This window comes from Caretta caretta, chromosome 9 (assembly GCF_965140235.1).
Source record: "Caretta caretta isolate rCarCar2 chromosome 9, rCarCar1.hap1, whole genome shotgun sequence".
Classification (NCBI taxonomy): domain Eukaryota; kingdom Metazoa; phylum Chordata; order Testudines; family Cheloniidae; genus Caretta; species Caretta caretta.
The window spans coordinates 60,901,164-60,924,279 of record NC_134214.1 but is presented as its reverse complement, the minus strand read 5'-3'; the positions used below and the strand labels follow the sequence as shown (position 1 = coordinate 60,924,279).

General features: G+C 57.5%; 1 protein-coding gene across 4 annotated transcripts in view; it reads right to left on the bottom strand.

Annotated features, from left to right (window-relative positions):
• Positions 1-23,116, bottom strand: part of NHSL2 (NHS like 2) — a 165,030-nt gene that overhangs the window by 74,131 nt on the left and 67,783 nt on the right. The window contains exon 1 of one of the 4 annotated variants that reach the window (XM_048865105.2): positions 18,499-18,748. The exons of 2 other annotated variants lie outside the window; for them this stretch is intronic. In XM_048865105.2, coding sequence (XP_048721062.2) covers positions 18,499-18,562 — 64 coding nt within the window. In that variant the 5' untranslated portion in view covers positions 18,563-18,748. Of the gene's footprint in view, positions 1-7,001; positions 7,311-18,498; positions 18,749-23,116 lie in introns of those variants that run through there. One more of the 4 variants, XM_075132352.1, reaches the window with a different exon arrangement.

The window sequence follows — 23,116 nt, the reverse complement described above, 5'->3', positions numbered from 1 at the left end:
CCCTGTGCAGCTCACAGGCATTCTCAAAGGCCGTCAGGAAGCTATCTATGTCCTCCCCCTCCTTCCGCTGGGCCAGGAAGCACTTATCAAAGTTCCTTGCAGTCTTGGGTCCCCCCTCATTCACCACAGCCGGGGCCCCACTGCTCTTCAGCCTGGCCAGCTCCAGTTCATGCTGTCTTTGTTTCTCCTTCTCCTGACGTTCCCTCTCCTTCTCCTGACGCTCCCTCTCCTTCTCCTGACGCTCCCTCTCCTTCTCCTGACGCTCATGTTGACGTTGTTTCTCCTTCTCCTCCTGCTCATGTTGACGTTGTTTCTCCTCATGTTGACGTTGTTTTTCATGATCCTCCAGCTCCCTCATTTTCATCTCCCTCTCCCATTCCAGCCGCCTCCGCTCCAGGGATGGGGAGCTCCGCCGGGAGGATCCCCTGCTGGGTGCTGGGGTCAGGGTGCCCTCGGTATTCGCTGGGCTTCCCCCAACCCCTCCCCCAGGCATAGGTAGGAAGGGTCTCGGGATGTCCTCGGCAGCAGTCTGACCCCTCCCAGCCCGGTCAGGCCCCGGGGCCCACGCTGCGTCTGCCGGGCGGCTCCCCTCAGGGACAGGGATCGGGTCATCCAAGCGATCCCTCTCCTCCAACTGGGCAATCAGTTGTTCCTTGGTGGACCTCCCGATGCGCAGCCCCCTCTGCCTGCACAGCTCCACCAGGTCACTCTTAAGGCGTTTAGCGTACATCTCCCTGCTGGCCACTCGCAGGCCGGGCAGCTTCCCACGGTTTCCAGGAAAAGCCCTTAGTGTGCCAGTCCTTCTTGAGGTCACCACCTCTTTGCCAGGGTCGAGCTGCAGACTCCTCCGCCCCTGGGACCGCTCGCTGCAATCCCCCGGGGGACCCTGTTACTGCAAAAGTCTTTCTCTCTGGTCACACATTCCCAGGGGTTAGCCGCCCCCCGAAACCGTCTCTCTCTGAATCTTCAGCACGCCTGGTCCCCGTCAATTCCCCTTCGTTTTACTGTTCCCCAGTCACTTACTGCAGGAAGCGCCGTTCACGGGGTGCAGTAGATCCCACCGCTGCCACCAGTTGTCGCGGAGTGTGGGGGAGTCCAGGCCCTGCACCCCTCTTCCTGGGATCCACTGAGACTCTCAGCCAGCCAGTAAAACAGAAGGTTTATTGGACAACAGGAACACAGTCCACAACAGAGCTTGTGGGTACAACCAGGACCCCTCGATCACGTCCTTCTGGGGGAGCAGGGAGCTTAGACCCCAGCCCTGGGGTTCCCTGTGTTCCTCTCCCCAGCCCCAAACTGCCAACTAACCCCACCCAGCAGGTTCCCTGCTGCAGCCTCTGTTCACATTCCCGGGCAGAGGTGTTACCTCCCCCTCCCCCTCCTGGCTCAGGTGACAGGCTCTCAGGTCTCCCATCCCCAGGGCACATTCCCAGGTCAACACTCCCCCCTCCCTGCTGAGTCACTTCGTCACACCCCGCCTGAGCGGACTCGCTGTGGGAAGCGCACGGAGGGGCAGAGGATGCTGAATGCTCCGAGGTCAGACCCAGGAAGGTGGAAGCTGAGTGAGCTGCGTGTCCTGAAGACAGGCTGCTCACAGAAAGGCGACTGCCCCAGAGTCCTGACTGGCTTCATGGGGAGCAGTTCCAGAGCATCGCCCAGGGACTCCGTGACAGCTGTCACTTCACACTCTGCGGCAGCTCTGGGAGCTGAATTTGTTGGAAACTGAATGGGATAAAAGGGTCAGTCTGCCCCCTGCCCCCAAGCTCAGGTCCCCACTCTGCCAGATCAGGCCCCAGGGATCCCCCCAGATCGGCCCGGGGGGGGGGGGCAGTGGGAGCAACTGATTTTATTTATTTAAAACAAAAAACCGACACCCACACTTCCCGCTGGTTTGGCGCCACCAAGAGGTTCCCATCTCCTCCAGGGAAACTGTCGGTCACTGCCCTCCGCCTTCCCTCCCACAGCGGCCCCTGCTGCCTCTATGCACTGTATGTGCAAAGCCCAGCACGCTGGGGCCCTGATTCCCCAGGGGGCCTTCAGGCGCTGCCCCGCACCCCCAACCAACAGCCATCTATTTACACCAACTTCTCGAAACGGACCAGAGCCAAAGCCCAGACCAAAAGTAAGAGTCCATTGCCAGGTACGCACAGTCACCCCAGGGGATGAATGCAAGAGCTCCAGGGGAGCCTACAGAGCCCTACAACTTTGCCATCGGAGAGCCTTCTAGCTGCAGCATGCTGTCACAGGGCCAGGGCCCAGCCGCGAGAGAGAAGTGACCCGGGTCTGGATCTAGATCTGAACTCCGCCTGGGCACACCTCAGGCCTCGCCTGCAATCCCTGCGGCACTGCTTTCACTACCACCAAGATTTTCAAGCGGTTTCGGTACCATGGTGCAAAGCCCTGTGTGGACACTCAAATTCAATTTAAATCTGGCTCCTATCGACTTAGCTTCACTTGATTGCTTTCTATAAAAACCAGTTCACTGGGAAACTGGAGCAACTTTGCACAGAGACCAGGCCTCAGGTGCTTGTAGCACTTAATAAAAAGTCAGCTGTTGGGTTCCTAACTCACCGCATCGCGCTTTCAGTCACACAGCACAGACCGGCTCAGGCTGTCCCAGCCAGGCCTCACTGTCCTAGGCCTGGTTTATTATTGTGGGGAGGGGGCTCTTCCTAGTTTTCCCCTTTGCACCCCCTCCCTAGTGGTCAGCAATGTTGTCTGTGTCTCAAGTGCACAGAGAAGACAGAAGAGTGCACAGAATCCCCAAATAGCTTAGTGTAGAGGAAAGTGGAAGCATGCTGGTTTGGAGGGAGCAGCCAGCAGGGCAGCTTGTCAACTTGTCCGTAGAGGGCAGACAGAGGAAGGAGAGGATGTGGGAGCTGCCTGCAGGCTGCACTGCCCAGTTTCCAAGCGGCACACGCCCCATCATGCCGGTACCAAACCAGCCAGCAGTGAAAGCCTGGCTTCTCCTGTCATGATGGAATGGGGGAGGCTGACAGCTGCGATGGGCATGGGCCACGGGCCAGCCTCATGGCCTAGCAGCAACACAGGCTCTCCACTGCCGTGCTGAAGACCCAGGCTCATGGGCAGGGACTTGGGTGAGGCACACCCGGGGCTGGGTGTAGGGCATGGAGGCCCTGGTGCAATTCCAGCCCGGGCTGGAGTCACTGCTCAGGATCCCAGTGGCCTTGGGGAGGGGAGGGCTCAGTGCAGTTCCTAGAGGGCAGGTGTCCACCATGGGCTGTTTTGTCAGTCTTGGCAGAGGCTGGACTCCCCTCTCCCCCTAGAGATGCCCCCAGTCACGGCTGAGGTGCACTGGCAGGGCAGCGTGTGGGCACGATGGGGGAGGACAGCTGTGCTTGTGGGCAGCACTATATCTGCCCTGCCACAAAGGAAGGGTCCCCCAGAGAAGGGCTGCTGTCACAGTCGCTGCTGAGCTCTGCCCTTGCAGAAGTGCTGACGGCTGCTGACTGGGGGAGCTGCAGCTCCCAGGCGCTAACATGCTGCGGGGAACCCAAGACTCCAGGAAGATGGTGCTTCCCCATGCACCTCGCTACCCTCACGGCAATGCAGGTTCTTCCGTCCCCAAGGGCAATGTAAGGAAGTTGTGTGTTAGAGGAATGAGGCTGCGCAAGGGGACCAAGAGGCACGACACGTGGGATCAGAAAGGGCTCGGGAGGGCAGGGCAGACACCTGACCCGGCACGCAGCTGCTGAAATAACATCGATCCCCAAGTCTATAGCAAAGGGCTCTGCCTAAAGGTCCTGGCCCCACCCCCACCCCTCCCAGCCCTGCAGCTGCCTCTGGAGGATGCAATGGCTGTCACCAGCACGTAGCACCGCTGCTCAACGGTGCAGGGCAGGAAGAGAATACCATTACCCAACAGAAAGGGAAGCGGGGCCTGTGGGGAAGAGCACACAGAGTTAGCACCCAGCTGTAAGGACAATCGGCTGGAAGCCATTAGCAATGCCCAGAACTCAGTCATCCAGAGCACCCATGGCAGACGCTCTACTGCCTGCACCTTCCCAGCACCCCCTCCCCACCCAAATAATGCAGCCCTGAACTCCCACCCCAGCCCAGGAGGGGAGTCGGAACACAGGGGATGCAAACCCTGTGCTCTGGGATCCCAGCATTTACCTCCCACGGGCCAGGCAGCCAGCCAGCATCTCAGACACACACACCTGTCCGGTAAGCCAGACGACACCCAGCCCAGGATACCCCACTCATGCCCACATGCCTTTCCAATTGGCCATCACACAAGCACCCCTGCCACTGGTGATCACACAAACTCCTTGCTCAGCCCTTGCACTCCCCAGCGCAGGTCCCACATACCCAGCGGGAATGCGCCTGCCTTTCAGTGACATTTGGGTCTCTTTCATGGAGCCATGTTCTCCATTTTCTTCAGTGTATTGTGTAAGCTGTTTCGGGGCAGAAGCCTGGAGTCCCAAGAACCTCCCGGCTCACATGGCCTCAATGCCAATAGGGCAGTGCCACCCTCCTCTCAGCAACAAGGGGGCACATTCCCATAGCTATAAAGAGCTTCCTTCTCTCGCCTTCCAGCTCTGGATCCTCCCAATACGATTTCAGCTCTGACACCCACTCCATCCCCTCTGGCTGCTCCATATCCCCCTCCACTCCGTATCCCCCTCCTCCTAGTGCCCCACAGACCATGGGTCACGGAGACCACCTTGTGCTCCCATTCATTTGGACGCAGGAGTCCTGGAGTCAGTCACTGTTCCTCTCCCGGTCACGGTGCTGCCCTGTACTTTACTGCACATCCAAACAGTACAATGGCAGAAGCCACGAGTGCTGGAGGGAGCCAGTTCCTGATTCAGAGCTCTCAGACACCCGCCTGTGAGCCTGTTGTAGCGCTGGATGGATGGAAATGCATGCTCAGCAGGGCTCCCTGCCATTTTCACAGCTGCCAGCAGAGTAATTACATCCCAAGGGGCTGGGAAACTCAAACAAGCACTTGAGGGAGAAGGAAAAACCTCATGCTCCTGGCCAGGTTCAGCAAGGCAGCACTGAGCTACAACCCCGGGGCATGGGGGTAGCACTAGAAAGCAGGGCAAGGACTACAGCAGTGCTGGCTTGCACAGCCAGGCACCAGCCCCATCACCTGGCTGTGGAGGAGGGCAGCACAGCTGGAGAACCCTGTACAATCCATCAGTGCGAGCCCTGGGCACCAAATACGTCCCCAAAGCACAATGGACAATCCAGGGGATGCACCACAGCAGTTGCATGAAGCACTAATTGCTGCTCCATGCCCACTGATCTCTCAGCTCCTGCACAGATCAGACCTCTGGCCCTCCAGCCCAATAGCCAGCTCCAACCATTCCCGATCAGATCGCTGACACAGCTGGACTGGAAACCTGCCTCCTGCCAAGTGACCAGACTCCATGTGGTCTAGTCCTGGTCAGACGCCTGACCCATCCGCCCTGCACCCCACCAGCTGCCACATCAGACCGGACTCCTGGTCCATCCGCCCTGCACCCCACCAGCTGCCACGTCAGACCAGATCCCTGGTCCACGTAGCTCAGTGTTTTTCCTCTGGCAGGGACCTGTACCAGAACATGAAGGAGCGCCCCATAGAATCCAGAGCAGCTGGACCCTAAATATGAACCCTCATTTAGCTGGAACATCCAAAATCCTGAGTGTCCACAGCACAGTGTCACCCACAGTAACTAAAGCTAACTAGCCAGACCAACTGCCCATTGACAGGGCAACGCTGGAGCTGAATGGACCTGGCTGGGCTCTGGCGGGTTCAACTATCCCATTTCTAGCTCTGGTTCTAAGCTGTATTATGCCCCGCCCCACCAACCATCTGGCCCTGAGATATTCCCATTGCATATGCAGGAGAGAGGCTCTGGAAGCAGTTGCCAGGTCCCAGCCAGACAGGACATTCTCCAAGTGGTGCTTTGCTGCACTTCCTTGCTGCTCACGCCACGTCCCGGCTCTGTCCCCACCCCCTAGGATCAGTGGGGCAGAATGAACACAAGTTACGGTGTGTCAGCATGGCCACAGCCCCCAGTGCACAGGCCACTCTGGAGATAGCAGCCCACTGGAGAGATGAAGGTGAGCCAGGCTGAGGGCAGGTGGCTTCCCCACCCTGGCTGCCAGTGAAGGGAGGGCTGCTCACTGAGTCTGGGCATGATTAGAGGGGCAGAAGGAAGCAGAGGCAGTTTGCACTCTGGGTGTGCGACTCACTCATTGCATCTCCTCACTTTCCCCGACAGAGAAACACCCAAGCAAGGGACGATTATTGCTCTGTCTACCCGGCAGCGCCGCAGTGTCCCTGGGAGTGGGGGCTTCCAGTCTCTTTTACCTGTTGCCCTGCAAAGGGGTGACGTGCTGGGTGTGCAGCTGTGGGCCAGGATGTTTGTGCCTGGCTCCACAGCTGCCTCTGGCATCAAGTTCACCTCGCTAACCCAGCTACTCGCCACCAGGTGCAGCCCTTAGCACACAGTGAGCACCATCCTGCCCAGGACTCCAGCCCAGTGCTGAGCACACCCCAGAATAGCTTTATAAAGGGGGGCTGGTTTGTGCACACCAACGCCCCCGTTGCCCTGCTAAGGGAACCCCTGCATTAGGACCCAGTGCCATGTCACAAGCCCCAAAAGCTGTTGGCAAAGGCAGAGGCTGCCTCCCCGTGCTGCAGCCCCCACATCAGTGGTCAGAACCAGCCTGACGTCTTTGAAACTGCCTCCAATATGCAGGCCAGGTTCAGTGATCTCTGCCCTGGGCCCAGTCCAGACAGGTGGGCTCCCCACCAGATTCAGAGTCTACCTCAGAATTCTTGGAGGGGCCCCAAGTCCATGCTGCCCCACTGGAGAGCAAGATGCCCCTGTATGTGCCATGTCCAGTGCCAAGCTCATCACTGGCACCTAACCAAACCATCCCCAATGCTCCAGGGTTTCTCTGGTGTCCTGCCTGTGCTCCTCACCAAACGCCCAGCTGGCCTCCACCCCACTGGCATGGGACTCACCGCGCTGTCATCCTACCTGCCCTGTGCCGGGAAAGGACCAGTGACTCAGACCAGTCCATGGCCGTGCGGCAGCTGCCCATGACTCCACATAAAGTGCCGACCCCCGCGGTAGAGCAGGGATTATGGGAACATCCAACCAAAACAACAGAAGAGTCTGCGCCGGAGACCCCTGGCCACACCCCACGGCTTGGGTCAACTCTGCTTCTAAATAGTGCCTTCGCTCCAGCCAGGCGTGGAGGGGAGGGGGCGGGTCCCCCAGCCGGCCCCGGCAGCCAAGGCTCCTCTGGCTGGGGGTCCCCACAGCTCCGCTCACAGGCTGGACGGCGCTTGCCTCTGGTGCCCACTGGGTCCTGTGTCATAAACACCCCGAGGGGTGAACTTCCTCTGCCTCCCCACCCCGCTCCAGCGACAGAGGGAGGAAATGACCAGGAACCGGCTGTTGGAGTCAGTTCCCTGCAGCCCATTGTCCTGGCCCTGTCCCCTCTTCCTTCCCAAGTGCACAGGAGGCTGGGGGAGGGGCCTTGCTTTGCATTCTCTCCCTCCCTCCTCAGACACATCTGGACCCTGCTTTGGACTGTTATCCCCAGGCAGAGAAACCCCTCCCAGGGTTCCTAGCTGGAGCCAGCCCCTGTGGGAGGCTGGGCCTGTCCATAGTCCTACGCTGATGGCCAGATGCCCAGCCACTGGGAAACGGAGAAGCTCCACCCAAGGCAGCGGAGCTGCCTCTCAGCTGCTCCCCACCACAGCCACATCAAACCCCCCACCCCAAGCAGCACCAAGGGGCTGGCCCGGCCTGCAGCAGAGGATCAGGGATGCAGGTTTGTTGTCTAAAACTCCCCCCTTGGCAATAGTTCCTGGGCTGTGGCTCTCCCCCAAGGAGCCCACTGCCAGCTCCCAGAGACACAGGTTAATGCCAGCCCTTGGAACTGGAGCCCTCTAGTGCCCCAGAATGCTCCTGTCGACTCCCAGGGCCATTTCTCTGCACCCAGCTGCCACAGTGATGGGTGCCCTAGGCAGGGGCTGGGTGCTGCCAGGTGCTGAGCACCCTCAACCCCAAAAGTCAGTGGGAGAGGAGGCTGCCCAGCACTGTGTGTACAGAGGGTGGGGTGGGGTGGGGGGGCGGCGGTTGGGTCACAGGCGCAGACCCTACCCCAGGCAGCACCGCGTGACTGGAACAAAGACTTCTGGGCCAATGTGGGGAGTCGCACTGCAGCCCAACCACCCCTTTCCTTCCTAGCGGTTCAGCCCCCTTGCCACTCCCCGTTTGTCCCACCCCATCTGCACATGCCTGACCGCCCTGTGGGCTGTCCATGGCGCTGGAGGGAGCAGGGGCACCGCAGTGTTCACTTGGCCAGGCTGGCTCAGGGCTCCTGCTCCGTGGGGCAGAGTTGTTGGCCTGCAGAGCACTAGGCAGCCCCTAGAGAGATGCAGGCGCCGCCTTCGACCCTGGGCGAGCGGAAGTGGGGGGAGGAGGAGGGGGCACTCCATGAAGCTCTGGAGTTGCCAAAGGGTTAGGCCTCTGCCTGAAGCGTGCTGCTGGGAGGCTGATCCCTGCTGAACCCCTAGTACTGCTGGTGCTGGCAACTCGCCCACTTAGGAGAACCCCAGGGCCTCTGCCGGCCAGGCTGTCCCTCCACGCAGGATGGCAGTCACAGCCCCCCTCCAGTCACTCCAAAGGCATGCTGCAAACGCACGGCGCAGCAGAGCCCGGCTGGCAAAGCCATGACCCAAATGGCCCTGTCCTAGGTCTAATCCAGACGAGGGAGGAAGTGGTTGGAAAAGCGTGCAGCTCTCAAAGGAGAAGGACCCGGAGCTCCGTGGGGCAGTGAACGAAGCCCTCGCTCTTCATTAGCCCCACATCGCATGGCCCATTTGCCACCACCCAGCCAGCCAGACAGGGTGTTCAACTGCCTCCCTACCAGCATTCGCCGACTAGCAGCACCCAGCCCGCAGGCCCCTCACCCCAGAGTGACTGCACTGCAAGGGGCAGAGCACTGGGGAGGGAGCCAGACTGCCAGCCCTGGAGAGGAAAGGCCTGTGAATCCCTAGCGCAGGGACAGCACAGGCAGGGCACACTCTGCCTCCCTCCATGGCTTTCCTGCCGAGGAATCACGTCTTGGGGAGTAGGAGTCTGGGCTCTGGAGCACGATGCTACCCCCAAAGAACCTGATTATTGTCGGCATGAGGTGTGGCTGGAGACTGCTCCAGTGCAGCTCCCACAGAGCTCAGAACAGCCCTCCAACAAGTCACTCCAGGCCAGGCCCAGGGCGGTGAGAGGCCCAGAGCCCATTCCCAAGCTCTCTTTGCACTTCCTCCTCCTACAGCCCCTCGGCTTGGGGTGGGTGGGGATCAGGAGTGAGCCTGGGGCCTTCTTGCTGCAAGAGCTGGGGAACCCCGGCTCACCTCCCAACAAAACAAACACCTACATCCAACAGCAGCTAGGGCTGGGTCCGAGCCCTGGGCCGGGATCTGAGCTCCAGCTGTGGCTCATTAGTAGAGAGGGGACCATATGCAAACCCACAGCTCAAAAGCCTCCCTTGGAGGGGTGCTGATTTGGGTCAGGATTCCAGCTTGCTGCAGGCAGACAGAGTCAGACCTGGGGTTTGGTTGCACCCAGTAAAGACGTTCCCCTTCCCCTCCCCCAGCTCTTTCACTTGGGGTAATCTGCTTCCCGCTCTGCTCTGTGCAGTGAGAAGAGAGGGGCATGGACCTTGCCAGCTCTGTATCTGTCAATCACTTTTGTAGCAGAGATGTGGGGGGTGGGCATGGAGCACAGCACTCACATGTCACTGGGAACTGGAGGGACTGATGAATGTGTGCTGGTTAAGTGATGCAGACTCAGATCCTTTCACGGGGCATGTGTACTTTATAGTGTCGTTCCCCTTTAAATGTGAGACTGAGAGCCAGTTGGGAGGGGGTGCAGGCAGGGTGACCACACACTGTGCTCTCACTCACTCTTCTGGAAACTTTGTATTTGTTCTTTCTTGGCTACTAGACATCACCGCCAGGCAGAGCGTGCATGCTTATCTGTGTGTGTGTGTGTGTGTACAGGAAATACAAGCTTGGAGGACTCACAGCTAGATGGGGACATGGGAACAGGCTGCACATGCTGGAAGGTGCAAGCCGCAGAATTGGAGAGAAATTATTTGGGGTGGGTCAGGAGGGTGGAACTAAAGGGAAATTTAGGCTGAATACTGGGGAAGTCTCTCCAGGAGCCCCAATGCTTAGGACAGTTCAAACTAGGCTGGACAATGCAGTCCCCTGGTACAGTCAGGGATACTCCTGAACTGTCAGGAACCAAATGGGCCTTTTCCTTTGCTAATTTCAGTGGTGCCCCCACGCAGGGCTGACTCCTGCTTCCAGTCCTGCCAAGGCCAGCACACCAGTTCCTGCTACCTGGGCTGACGCTCCCTTTTCATAACGTGGGCAGCAAATGCCCAGTCCCTGATCGCTGGGGCCGGGTGCTCAGTCCCAGTGGGGGCCAGGCCAGGGAGCCGCCTTCTCATGGGGCTTTTTCCTACAAAAGTGGCAAAAAGACAGGAGAAGTTTTGAGTTTTGAACTCTGACCAACTCCTCTATCTTTAGGCTGCCCGAACCCACTCACCCCTGATCCTGCCTCAGCCACAGACTAACCTCCCTGCTGTAAGGCCAACAGGCAACATTTCTGAAAGCACCTAAGTGACTCAGGTGTCTACGGCCTGTTTCCAAAGAGAATTGGGCACTGCAGCACCTATGTCTCATTGGCTTTAACGGGGGCTAGGCCCTTCAGTGCCCATGTCACTTCTGAGACTGGGACGTGGATTCTAAATCACGCAGGCACTTTCAAAATCAAGCCCAGTGCTCCTTTGTTTGTGGGTTTCAGAAAGGAGTCAACCCAGGGGTGCTGACGGAAACTCCACTGCAACCCAAACTGGGTATTGGCTGCTACTTGCCCACTACAAGCGGAAGATGAGGTACCAGGGCATCGCATCTCCCAGAGAGCCGGGATTTAAGGCACCACAGATTCAGCAACCGCCCCTGCCACCCAGCCCCCAGGGATAGCCTGAGTAAGCTGGGGACATGGGTCATCTCATCCACACACAAATTCAGCTCTCATCTCTACGCTGACAGCTCCCAGCCCTACCTCTCTTCTCCAGACCTGGCTCCGTCTGTTCAAACTGCCATCGCAGCCTGTCTCTGATGGCTCCTCGGGGATGTCTAGCTGCCCAACATGGCTGAAACAGAGCTCTTCATGTCCCCCAGTCCCTCCCTGTTCTGCCTTGCTCGATCACTGTGGACAACACCACAACCCTGCCTGGCGCTCAGGCCCATAACATGGGCATCATCTTTGCCAGGGCCTTCTCTCTAGGTCCTCACATCCAGGCTATGTCTAAGCTACGCCTTTCCGAGCCATCCACACAGCTAAAACCCTCGCCCAGGCTCTCATCTCATCTTGCATCTCACCCACTGCAACATCCTTCTCTCCAGCCTTGACCAAGGTCACCGCGTCCCACTCATACCCATTCAGAACAATGGGTTCTGCTGCAAGGATCCTTCTTCTAGCCCGCAGCTTTGACCACATCATCCTCTCTGCATCCTTCCACGGGCTCCCCCTTCTCCACTGCATGAGACAGGAGCTACTTGTTTTCACTTCCAAGTCCCTCCACAGACCATCCCCACCCGACCTCTCATCATGACAAGGCTCACCTCCAGCCGAGCCATGAATCCAGACTCCATCACTCATGGGTAACCTATGAGTTACATGTTCAAACAAGCCCCTTCACGCTTTCCCCCGTGCTGTCCCCACATCTGGGAGGAGCTCACTGTAAACATCTGCAGAAGTGACCCCTTCTCTTCCTTCAGATCCTGCCTCCCAGCTTTCCTTTGCCAAGATGCCTACTTGAAGCTCTCTGAGGTAGACACCATCTTTCTGCTCTGTTTGCACAGCACATAGCATAATGGAGTCTTGCCCCATCACTGGGGCTCCTAGGTGCTACAGTAATACAAAGAAATACCAGTGTAGTGGCCGAGGTGTGGGGAAATACGGGCAGAACCCATTTCCCATAGACACAGGTTAGCCAGGCCATAGTTTACATGCGACCACCAGAGATCAAACTGTTTAGCTAGCAGGATCTGCGCAAGTGTGGGACAGGAAGGGGGGCTCTTGTCCTGCCATTCATGTGGAGACAGACTAGGGACTGGAACTGGATTCCTTTGCCCACCTGAAATGGACTCTCAGCACAGCCCCTGCTTGCTGCTGACTTGGTGTTGCTGAGCTAGTGTTTGCTGCCGTTTCCCCAGCATTCCTCCACAGGTTACGGCAGGCCTGACACTCCACGTAGCTGCAGGACTGAATCTTCCTTGCTGCTCTTTGTTCGTTTTCTCTGAACCAACAAACATGACAAGCAAAATGTGAAAAATACAGAGAAGGGAAGCAGCTCTCTGGATGCGACCTTTCTGCAGGTTTCACAATGCAGTGCCGGAATTCCATTTCCAACCCTGCACGAGCCGTCATGCTCCACAGCTGCATGGCTTACCTTTGCAATCAATCTCTTAGAATCGAGCGACCCTGCACCCAGGCAGCAGGTGAACACTCAGACGCTCAGGACAGAATACACACATCACTTCCCGGACCCACCACCTTCCTCGGTCACTTTTTGCACACATTTCTGTGAGCAAAATGTTGTCCTCAAGAAACCCTGTGGAAACTGAAAGCATCGGGCATACTTGCACATGAGGGTGTGTGCATCATTATTCACAATGGCCATGTTCCCCAGGCCAGCTTAAAAGTTCTTAGCAGATCTGGCAACTCTCAAATTGTGAAGTGGAAACAATACCATGCAACTCTGTGACTAATCTCACAGCACAAATATTCAGCAATAGTGGCAGTGAAGAGTTCACGAGCATTCCACAGGCTGAAATAGGTTTGCACAGCCACTTGTGGATTAATCAACACATCCGTGAAACCAAAGCCTGTTTGGGGCTAATCCTCAAACAAGGAGAGGGGCTAATTCATCTGATGAACTGCTTACTGCAAACAGTCTGGGAGAAAGGCAGCTTTCCCTAATCAGCCCCAGCACACACTAGCAAATCTACAAACAAACAGCATCCATGACATCAGCCAAAGAACCAGGCCACAACCTCCAAAACCAATGCTTCTCACTCAGCCTCTTCCTCTTTGCAGGCCTCCAGCCACCAGAGGGAGACAGATTCTACCCAGAATGAGCAGAGCTGAGTCCAGTAGAGGGCAGCAATGCATGTAAATGATTTGATTGGGTTTGGCTCTTGGGCATACACTGTACTCTCTATTCCAGCCTTTCTGCAGAAGCTTTGCTGTCCAGGACCCTGATGCAGGAGAGAAGTTTCAGGTTCATACAGAAGTGGGAAGGAGAGGGAGCCTCTGCAATACAACAGATTGGTGTGTGGAACCTCAAAGGGAGGTTCCTGCAGAGCTGATGCAGAGTCAAGCTGATACAAGGTCTCCTGCAGATCCACACCGGATCCCTGGCAACACTAGATCCATTACAAGGACTGTCCTTCGGCACTCCTGCTTCACAAAGCCAGCCTAGGAATCATCCAGGCATCACAGAGGAATTTGTGAAAAACACTAAGAAATTTAAGGAGACTTACACACACACACACACACACTTACTTCCTGGTGAAATGGGGAGGAGCTGTGGGTATACTAGGCCATCAGGCCCTATGCCAATCTGTGATGCTTGTTACAGACATCTCTCTACCGTATACTGAGGACACATGGGGAGATGGAGAAGGGCAGAGTTAAGGTTACCAAAGGGTCCCAAACAGTGACATTTGTTTAAGGTGTTACGCTAACTTAGAGTGTCCTGGCTTTCCAACAGAGGTTTTTAACCCCAATGCATTCTTGTAAGGCCTATGCTTTACCTTTAACTAGGATACGTATTTAACAACGTTAGCTCCACTTTGCGGAGGCTGTGTCTGAGCACGTATTCCTGGCTAAGCCAGCCATTACTGGGGAACAGCTGTAAGCGTGAGTGGGTATAAAGACTCCTTCCTGCATTGCCCTCTGTCCTGGGGTGAGGCATGAACAGAGGAGCTGTTTGCAGAGGCTGTTGTGCACTTCCACTCCCCCTCATAAAGGACTTTAAATGTAAGGGATTAAGCCATGGCTAGATGCAGATGGCCTGATTCTGCTCAGTTCCACCAGTGTACCTCCATTGATGGCAGCGGTACAGTTCCGCCCCAGAGTCTATCATTCAGCCGAGCAGACAGCCTCATGCGCTATCAGGTCAGCAATCTCCAGCCTGCTCAGCCAAGACATCTCAAGGCTGTTTGCTGACACTAGGCAGTGAACTGTGGCCCAGAGCTCCAGCCGCAGATGACAGTGTCACAGTCAAAAAATGGCTCTGCTTCACTCACTCACCCGTCAGGGCCAGAGGCCTCCACCAAACCCACCAGTCTCCATGGGTCTGTCTCACTTTGGGGGCTCTCAGGGCAGTTACAGCCTGCCTACACAACAGTTGGAGGTGGGATTCCCAGCTTGGGTAGACATACCCGTGATAGCTCTGCTCGAGCACTGAAAATAGCAGCATGGCTGCAGCAGCACAAGTGGTTCAGGCTAGGCACCCAGTACGTACCCCACGGATTGGGTGGATTGGACTCCGGTGGCTAGTCCAGGCTGCCGCAGCTATACCGCTGATTTTAGCGTGCTAGCGTGAGCAGAATTAGCACATGCACATGTGCCTGAGGTGGGAATTACACTTCCAGCTGCAGTGCAGACGTGCTCTTAAAGCCCTAGGTCCCCAGGGTGACACATGGTAACCAGGGTCACTCTGTGCAGCACTGGATTACACAGACACTGCACACAGGTGCCTGGAGTGTGCAGTCACTGTCCATGCAGACTGTGTCACTCTGCAATGAGGCCACAGCATATATGCAGGGTCTGATGGAGTGTCACAAACCTGAATTGCAGGGACTGAGGTCAGACGTCCAGTGCTGGATGTCACTGCCATTCATCTCGGCCACTGTCCTGGGGGACGTCACCAGCATCTCCCTGCCCTCACACTGGCAGTCACTGCACAGTACTGGGGGGGCTGCATGTTAGTGAGAGTTCTGGAGCCATGGTTAGTAACTCCCACAGACCTTATTACTGCGACCAGTTACAACAGACAGATTGGCTCACTACAGAGCCCCTCCCCCGCAAAGCTTTGGCCTTTCCCTGCCAGTCACTTCGTCTTCATAAGGACATAGGAAATTCCACACCTGGTCAGAACATCGGCACAGCCACCCCCTGCCCCACCGGATCAGATGATCGGCACAGCCCCCCCTGCCCTACTGGGTCAGAAGTTCAGGATGGCCATTTCCATAGCCAGCCCCTGCCGCACCAGGTCAGAGCATCGGCACGGCCACGCCCTGCCGCACCGGACCAGACAGAACCTCAGTGCAGTCCTCCCCTGCCACATACTTGCTGTTGCCCACGTGGTCAGAACCCGGCCTATGACAGTATTTTTTTTTTTTTTTTGGTGGTGGTGGTGGGTCGGTTCTGACTTGGGTCCCCCGCAGCCCGCAGGCCTTAGCCCCTTCCTTCCCCACCTCTGCTGGAAAGGAGGCAGGTGACTGACAAGCTCTCAGGGCTGCTCCCCATAGAAGAGTCAGAACCAATGCGTATTTGATGAGAACAAAGAGCTGTTTAAGGAGAGCACAAGGAGCAAGCACAGCACACAGCACAGGCTGTTTGTGTGAGCACAGGACTTCACTGGATAGGGGAGGCCAACTAAGGCATTTCCTACCCTTAGCCAGGACTTTCCCAGGGTAGTGGTCAGCTTCAGGTTGGACTCCAGCCATGCATCCTGCCCTGCTGCTCCCAAAATGGATCCTCTTTCCTCTACTCCCAGGGGCTGACTTAGGCTTTGCCCACACTGCTGGAAAAAACCCTCCTAGGTCAGGAAACATGTCCCCACCCAGCAGGTCCATGGAAGCCTCCGCAGCCCTTCTAGCCTATCTGAGACTGGTTGCAGTCCCACTGCCCAGCCCTGTGATTGAGTGTTGCAATCACTTGATCTGGTTCTGACCTGTCTGGGGAGGGGACCCACCAAAGGCCTGGTTTTTTCTGGGGATAGCAGGCACCAAGGGCTATCGAGTTTCAGTGGCTTCTTACTCAGCAGATAAGGCTTCACCTTCAGCTTTGGTTTTAGGGCGGTACCTTTCCAGGAGGAATGCCTGGGCCATCAGAATCCCAACAGCCTTCTAGCACTAACAGGACTGGGTGTGTCTCAGTTGTCCCCACTTTACATATGAGATGAGTGTGAAAATTCTCTAGCAGGCAAATTCGCAATTATGACTTAGCTAAAACCCTCAACATAGCACATCGACTAGGATCCAAGGGCAGCTTTGCTGTGAGAAGTTACCCAAAATTAAACTGCAGCACTGGGGAGGGGTCATATTAGTGGGGGTGACTCCATGGTATACATGCACTCAGTTAACAAGTAAAGAGATACAGGTTTGTTTTCTAAATAGCTGGCCCTGCATGCTCCCCAGGGATCTGGGGCAAGCCAGGGCCTTCCCTTCTCCTGCATCTAGCCAGACTAGCCTCCAGCTCCCCCTCTCTCAGCTGTGTGGGCTCTGCAGGGCTAACATCAGCCAGGACTCCTAGGCATGAAGTTCTCCCTGAGCTGTCATATTCCCATTCACTAGGTATCTGTAAGAGACAGGGCAGCATTTTGCGCTCTAAGGATTGGCTGAACTGAATGCGGAATAGTCTGAGGAGACCTGACAAAGGTTAGCCCAAGCACTGGGAAAACGGCAAGATCTGAGCATGTGCAGAGCACATCCTCACATCTCCTGGAGCCAGGGGTCAGAAAGAGGTGGAGGCAAGATTCCCAAGTAGCTGAATTGCCGAGATCAGCCCAGGGGAGGGCAGAGGAGTGAATAGACAGCCCTGTGTGAAGCAAGGTCAGGGCTAGACAAGGTTGGACTAGTTTGCTAGTCCAAGAGCTCTGCATTGAATCCTGGTAACCCGCACAGGTCCCTTGGGGGTAGGTTCTGTCACTGCCTCCTTGCCTGGGTCTCTCCAGTGACACAGCGAGTCGTAACGCACCCTCTACAGTGCTTGACTCAAGCCCAGGAGTCGGCAAGAGACTTGCACCCATGCAGTGAGGGGAGAGAACAGACCCCAGGCCCTCCAGCTGGAGTTTCCCTGCAAATGAGCAGTGGGTGCTGAGATATGGACCCCATATCACACTGCACATGTGCAACAAATTCAAGTGCCGCAGACGGTCCAACTCCTCTCCGAATCGCCACCGCCCCAACACACAGCCAGTCTCAGTCAGCTCCAAACACGTAGGAGAGCTCCCTGAGCTGGCAGCAACACCAGTGTCTTATCCTCTCTGCAGGCCCAGACACCAGAGGGCATCAGCAGTGCATGTCTCTCTCCCACACACAGCGTTACAGTGCAACACCGAGAAGCCTGCCTCCCTCCACTGGGCTAACACAGCTGGGCTGGTTACAGGGCCCCCCCCAGCCACTGAAGCCAGTCACCCACATTCCAGCCAATAGAGGGCAGCAGCAAGCCAGCACCTGCACACACACAACCTGGAGTGAAGGTGACATATTCTAGTTAGCAGCTGGGCCAAGAGCAGAACCCAGGTGTCCTGGCTCTGACTCACTGTGTGACCTTGGGCAAGTCCCTTAACCTTTCTCCAGATGTGACACAGCTAGAACAGGGGGTTGCATGCAGCAGGCCCACACTCTGGGCCAGCCAGGGGGAATGAAAGCTCCCTGGGGAACTGCTGGAGCACACAGCCCAGTGTCATTCCCGTTGCTGTAGCAAACCCCAGAGCACCTGCAGATACTCAGCATGTATTGTCAGCCCCCCCCTCACCACCGGAACTCAGAGCACTCCAGGGAACAGAGCCTGCAGCCCAGCTAGGCAGCCTCCCCACCTGCCCCTGCCTGGCCTGAAGAGGAGGTGGAGGAGGGGTCTCCAGGGAGAGGAGAGGAAGTGTTCTGCTTGTGACCTGGCAGGAACATGTGTGACAGCAACAGGAGGGCAAGCTAGGCTGCAGGAGGAGGATTAGGGCGCAGGGCTGGGAGTGCACGGCAGGCAAGAAGCTGCTTGGCAGGAGCCCGGTGCCCAGGCTGCCAAGGCTCACCCTGCATTAGCGCTGCACTGGCAGGGGGCTAGCAGAAAGAGCCGGTGCCTGGGCTGCCAGGGCTGGGGCAGGCTCATCCTGCCCTGGCACTGGGTTGGCAGGGGGCTGGGCAGCACAGCATGGCAAAGGCAATATAAGAGGTGGATTATGGTGCTGCCCACACCCTCCCCCAGGCAGATGCAGGATCCCAGCTGCATGGCTCATGCCGGAGAGGGGAGAGCAGGGGCTTACGCTGCACCCGCAGCACGGGGGGAGGGGAGGGGAGATTACCGAGTGCTGGGGGTGACACAGCCAGAGGGCGCGGGCGTGGTGGGGGGGAACAGGGGCTGCGGAGCGCACCCAGGCAGGGCCCCGGGGAGTCGGGCACGGAGAGGGACCCCCACAGCCCGGGCGCCGCGGCGGTACCTGTTGCCGAGTCCATCTTGCCTGGCCGGGGGCTCCTCGGCGGCTTGCGCTGAGAGTTGCCCATACCTGGGCGCCGGCGGCTCCGCCCGGGGGTCACCGCGCCTCGGCGCCGCTGCGCCCCGACTCCAGCATCCCCGCGCTCGGGGGGTCCTGTAGCGCCGCGCCGGGCTGAGGGGAGCGGCCCCCGGGGCGGGCGGGAGCCAGGGCGCGGAGCGGGCAGCCGGCCCTCATGCCGCCCAGGGCCAGGCCGGGCTCGGGTGGCCCGCGGCGCGCTCCCCGGCCCCCGCGCCGCGCTCCGGCACGTCGGCGGCCCCGCGCCGGACCCAGGCAGGGGGCCCGCCAGGCTGCGGCTCCCCGGCCGCGGCACGTTCACACCATGGGGACCTGCCGCCGAGCCGGACTCGCGCCGGGAGCGGGGGTCTCTGCAGCGCTCACGCCCACGGCGCCGGAGCAGCCGCTCCGGACTGACACCCCATGGCCACGCTCCGGCCAGGGACACCTGGGAGGCGGGAGGAACCCCAGGGGAATCAGATGTGGAACTGGAGTGAGATCGGAACCAGGCCCTGCCCCTCTCCGGGGAGACAGGCCGGCCACTGCTGTGCCGAGGGGTCTCTGCTGTTCGAGGAGCTGCGAAGCCGGATACCCAGGAGCTGCATCGCTGGCAGCCAATGGCATGGCTCCGTTCAGCAGCCCCTTTAGGAATGTAAACGTGCGAGCGTGTGTGCACACCCCCACATGGAGCGCTGCTCCCCCGGGGCCACTGCGGGCTTTGCAGGCTCTCAGGGGTCTGGGAGGTTCAGCTACTGCCTGCCCTGGCAGCTCTTCCAGGCTTTGGGCTTGGAGATGCCTGTGCTGCCCTGGGGAAAGGGGGGGGGGACCCTGCAGCAAGTCCCATGGCCCCACCTGCTGCTCCCCCAGGGCATAGGCACAACTGAATTGAACAGGGATCAAGCTGCTCAGCCTCTAGGGACTGAACAGAAATTAGGGTATCCAGGTTTATCATTTGTCTAGCAGCAGTCAGGTGAGACCAGGGCCCAGTACAGGCCCCCAGCCAGGGCTCCTGCCCCAAAGAGCTTCCACTTTAACAGACAAAGGGGAGGAAGGGAAATGGAGACGGGAAGTGACTTGCATATAGAGCCCGGTGTCAAGAGGCCCCCTCTAGTGCTCCCGCATGGCAGGATTGTTCTGTGACCAGCCCATGCCAAGAGGCATCAGCAGCTAGAGACAAAGGGATGGCTCTCTGGGGTTTTACCCCTTCGGTTGGGGAGCCCATCCTGAGGGTGTACTGCCACTGGCATGGGGAACAGCTGAGTCCATGAGCTCAGGGTTAAGGCAGCGGGTGGGTTTGGAGGTCACTGGAGTCTTCTCTCCCTGCGGGAGCTAATACCCTGCAAATAAAAATGGACATCCCTACATCTGTGTGGGTGTTGAGTTAATGGTGGGCCTGTGCTGGGGAGTACCGCAAGGTGCCAGGGTCCCTAAGAACTGCACCTGGGGACTATCCCTCCCAACACTAGTGCCGTTGCTGGGTGCCCTGGTATCTCAGTGGACTTCGGGGGCAAGCCCAGCACATGCTGCAGGAGCAACCGAAATACATTTAAAGGTGCCAGCCTCCTGCCATCCAGCCTGCCTGGTGCTGCGCATGCCCAGCCAGCACCCCCATCCTCACTGTAGCAGGGTCACTGGCCGGAGGCATGGCCAAGGCTGCCCAGCCTGGGCCTGATGTGAGCCAAGAGCTCAGCTTGTGCCTGGGCTAGGAGAAGGCAGCCAGCACAGATCACTGAGCACAGGAGCCTTGCGGAGCACAGGAATCCTTAGTGCTCTTGAGCGCCCCCTCCTAGCGACCCCTGGGAAGATCTGCATCGGCAACCCCTTCAGAGATAGGGGCATGCAGACAGAGGGGGCTTCTGGGTCATGCAGTGAGCTGGGCACAGAGCCCAGGAGACATCACTTGCCTCTTGGAGGAGCCCGGTCACTGCCTGGGACTCATGTATTTGATAGTTCACCCCACAGCCCCCCCCCCCCATATAGACAGAAACACCCCCACGCTCAGAGGAACTCTGGAGGCCTATGCAAACATCAGTTGTTTTAACTCTCCCCTGACCACTTCCAACAGCTGTTCGACCGCCTATGTGGCAGTTACAGAGTTAAAATACACCAGACAAAACTCTGCGCTCAGAGAGGGGGCTGTAGGCAAGACTGAGGAGCACTCATAGAGCTGGGGGAGGGGAGGTCAGTGTTGGGACTGCAGGTTGGGACTGAGGGGAACTGGCAGAGCTGTGGGGAGCCCAGGGCTGGGACAGCAGGTGGCTGCAGTTTGGGACTGAGGGGCACCAGCAGAGCTGAGGGTTGCAGGGAGCCCAGGGGCCTGCAGGTAAGGAAGGGAGCCTACTGACAGCTCTGTTGGTGGGGAAGCGCCCATTGCCCCTGGAAAGCTGGGCACACATCACTGCTATTAGCCTCCCATCTTCACAATCCCTAAAACTCATCAGCTTCACTCAGGCATGCAGGGGAGAAAACTAGACTAATGCCTTCCAGGGGGGCGGTGCAGCAGAGTGATCTGAACTCACCAGCACCGCCCCATAGGGCAAGGAGATGGGGGGCTCACTGGCAGAGGTTGGGCCCATTCCCAACCTGCAGGGTCTGGGAATTATTATTTATCAGAGCCCGACTCTCTTTCCCAACGTGATGAATTTTGTGGAGCACTTACATGCCAAATCTCAATGTCTGTGTAACAACAGAGGACCAGAAAGCACTGGGAGGTTGTTATGGAAACAGGAACAAATTGAATCAGTACTTAGCATAAGTTGGCAAAAGAAATTTCCTCTTTGATTGACGTGGGCACAGGTGGGCGTGAATGGCTGCAGGTGTGCGTGGCAGACCTGCACTCGGGCGTGGGCGCGGCCATGTCACCCAGCCACAGGACATGCTGCACCAACCCACTGCCCCGCCAGGATACTTCAGTACAGCAACTTGCAACTAGATTTCAACAACAATTACCCATCTTTGCAGGAACCTTCCCTCTCCCCCGGAAAGAAGGCAGCACCAGGCCTAGACAGTCTGTATGTCCCATGTAAACACTCAGGCCTTGAGACTGAGCAACACTCAACCAGGGAAGATGCTCACCCTGCTGCAGGCAGGCTCATACCAGTCCCAGTCAAGGCCAGTCTCAGCCCAAGCCACTCGGCCACTCCTTACAGCAAGAAATACTCAGACCTGCTTCCAGTCGAGGGCAGCACAACTCCCTGGGCTGTCCAGTGTCTGGGGGACTCCACCCAGACAAATCTGCGCAGATGCTTGCATGGAGGAGAGGAAGCTGCCTCTGCCTCCCCCGTATCATCAGAGTTTGACAATTGCTCTAGGCTATGACTGATCAGCCTCTGGGAACAGCGTCCACTGGAGCTCTCCCCTCTGCCCCGGACGCTTCATCTGTTACAGGTTTCTACCCCTGGGGGCAATGTACAGGGGAGAGGGCCCATTGTGGACAGTCTAGGAGCAAAGAGTCATGCTGCCCTGCGAGGTCATCAGCTAAGTGGACCTTCTGCACATTGAGAAGTTTGCAGCCATGGTGCAGCATCCTGTCATTGAAGGTTCACCCCCACACAATTGGGCAATTCAGTCTGCAGTTCAGGAGGCCCCTGGACTCCTCGCTGGTGCTGAGCTCTCACATAGCAGCACCTGCAAGGAATGCTTTCTGTCACCTCCGGTTGGCTAGGATGCTCCGGCCCATCCTGCCGGATGATGACCCGGGCTCAGTCATTCATGCCTTCATCCCCACTGGGCTGGGCTACAGCAATGTGGGGCACCTGGGCAGGAAGCCAACAGCACTTAGGAAACACCAACTAATACAGAGCGCTGCAGAGCATCTCCTCAGCAGCACAAGTTTCCTCTGAGCTGTCCTCCCATAGACTAACACTGGCTCCCCATAGAATAGCAAGTCAAGGTCTCCGTCCTGATCTTCAAGGGACTCCTTGGCCTAGGCCCAGGGGATCTAAAAGAGCCTCAAGCTCCAGGATGAAGACTGTGGTTGCGAACTCCGCTCCTCTGATGGAACTCTCCACAATAACTTTCTTGGGAGTCAGTCCAAGACCGGGAAACAAACTCCCCCAGGAAGCGAGGGCCACCGTAAACTTCCCCACCTTCCACTCCAAGAGCCAGGTGCATTTCCTTGACCTTGCCTCCTCTAATCTAAACACATAGCAATATGCATGTGATTCTCTGCGTGTGAGAGTCTGTGTGTGGCTCTACATTATAAAAACAAATTCCAAACCGAAACATTCCACTGGGCAGAGGATGAGAGACCAGACAGATATTAGTCATATTGCTTAATGCATGTCTGAAAGGGGCTCAGATACGAAAGTGATGAGTGCGGTATGAGAACCTCTATAGAACAGACTAGGACTCACTGGCTGTAGGAACATCAGAAAGTAACTGGGATTGATCAGTCTCCACGGGTGGAGCAGGGAAAACCAAAAATCAGTTGGTCATTGGAACCCTGCAGCGCGCTCCTGGCTTCAAGGAGGATGAGCCACCTGGACACGTCTGGGACAGTTCATTTACAACCAGGGACCTGACCAGTATGGAAACATCTTTCTCCTGTCTCCCCCTGGCCCCACCC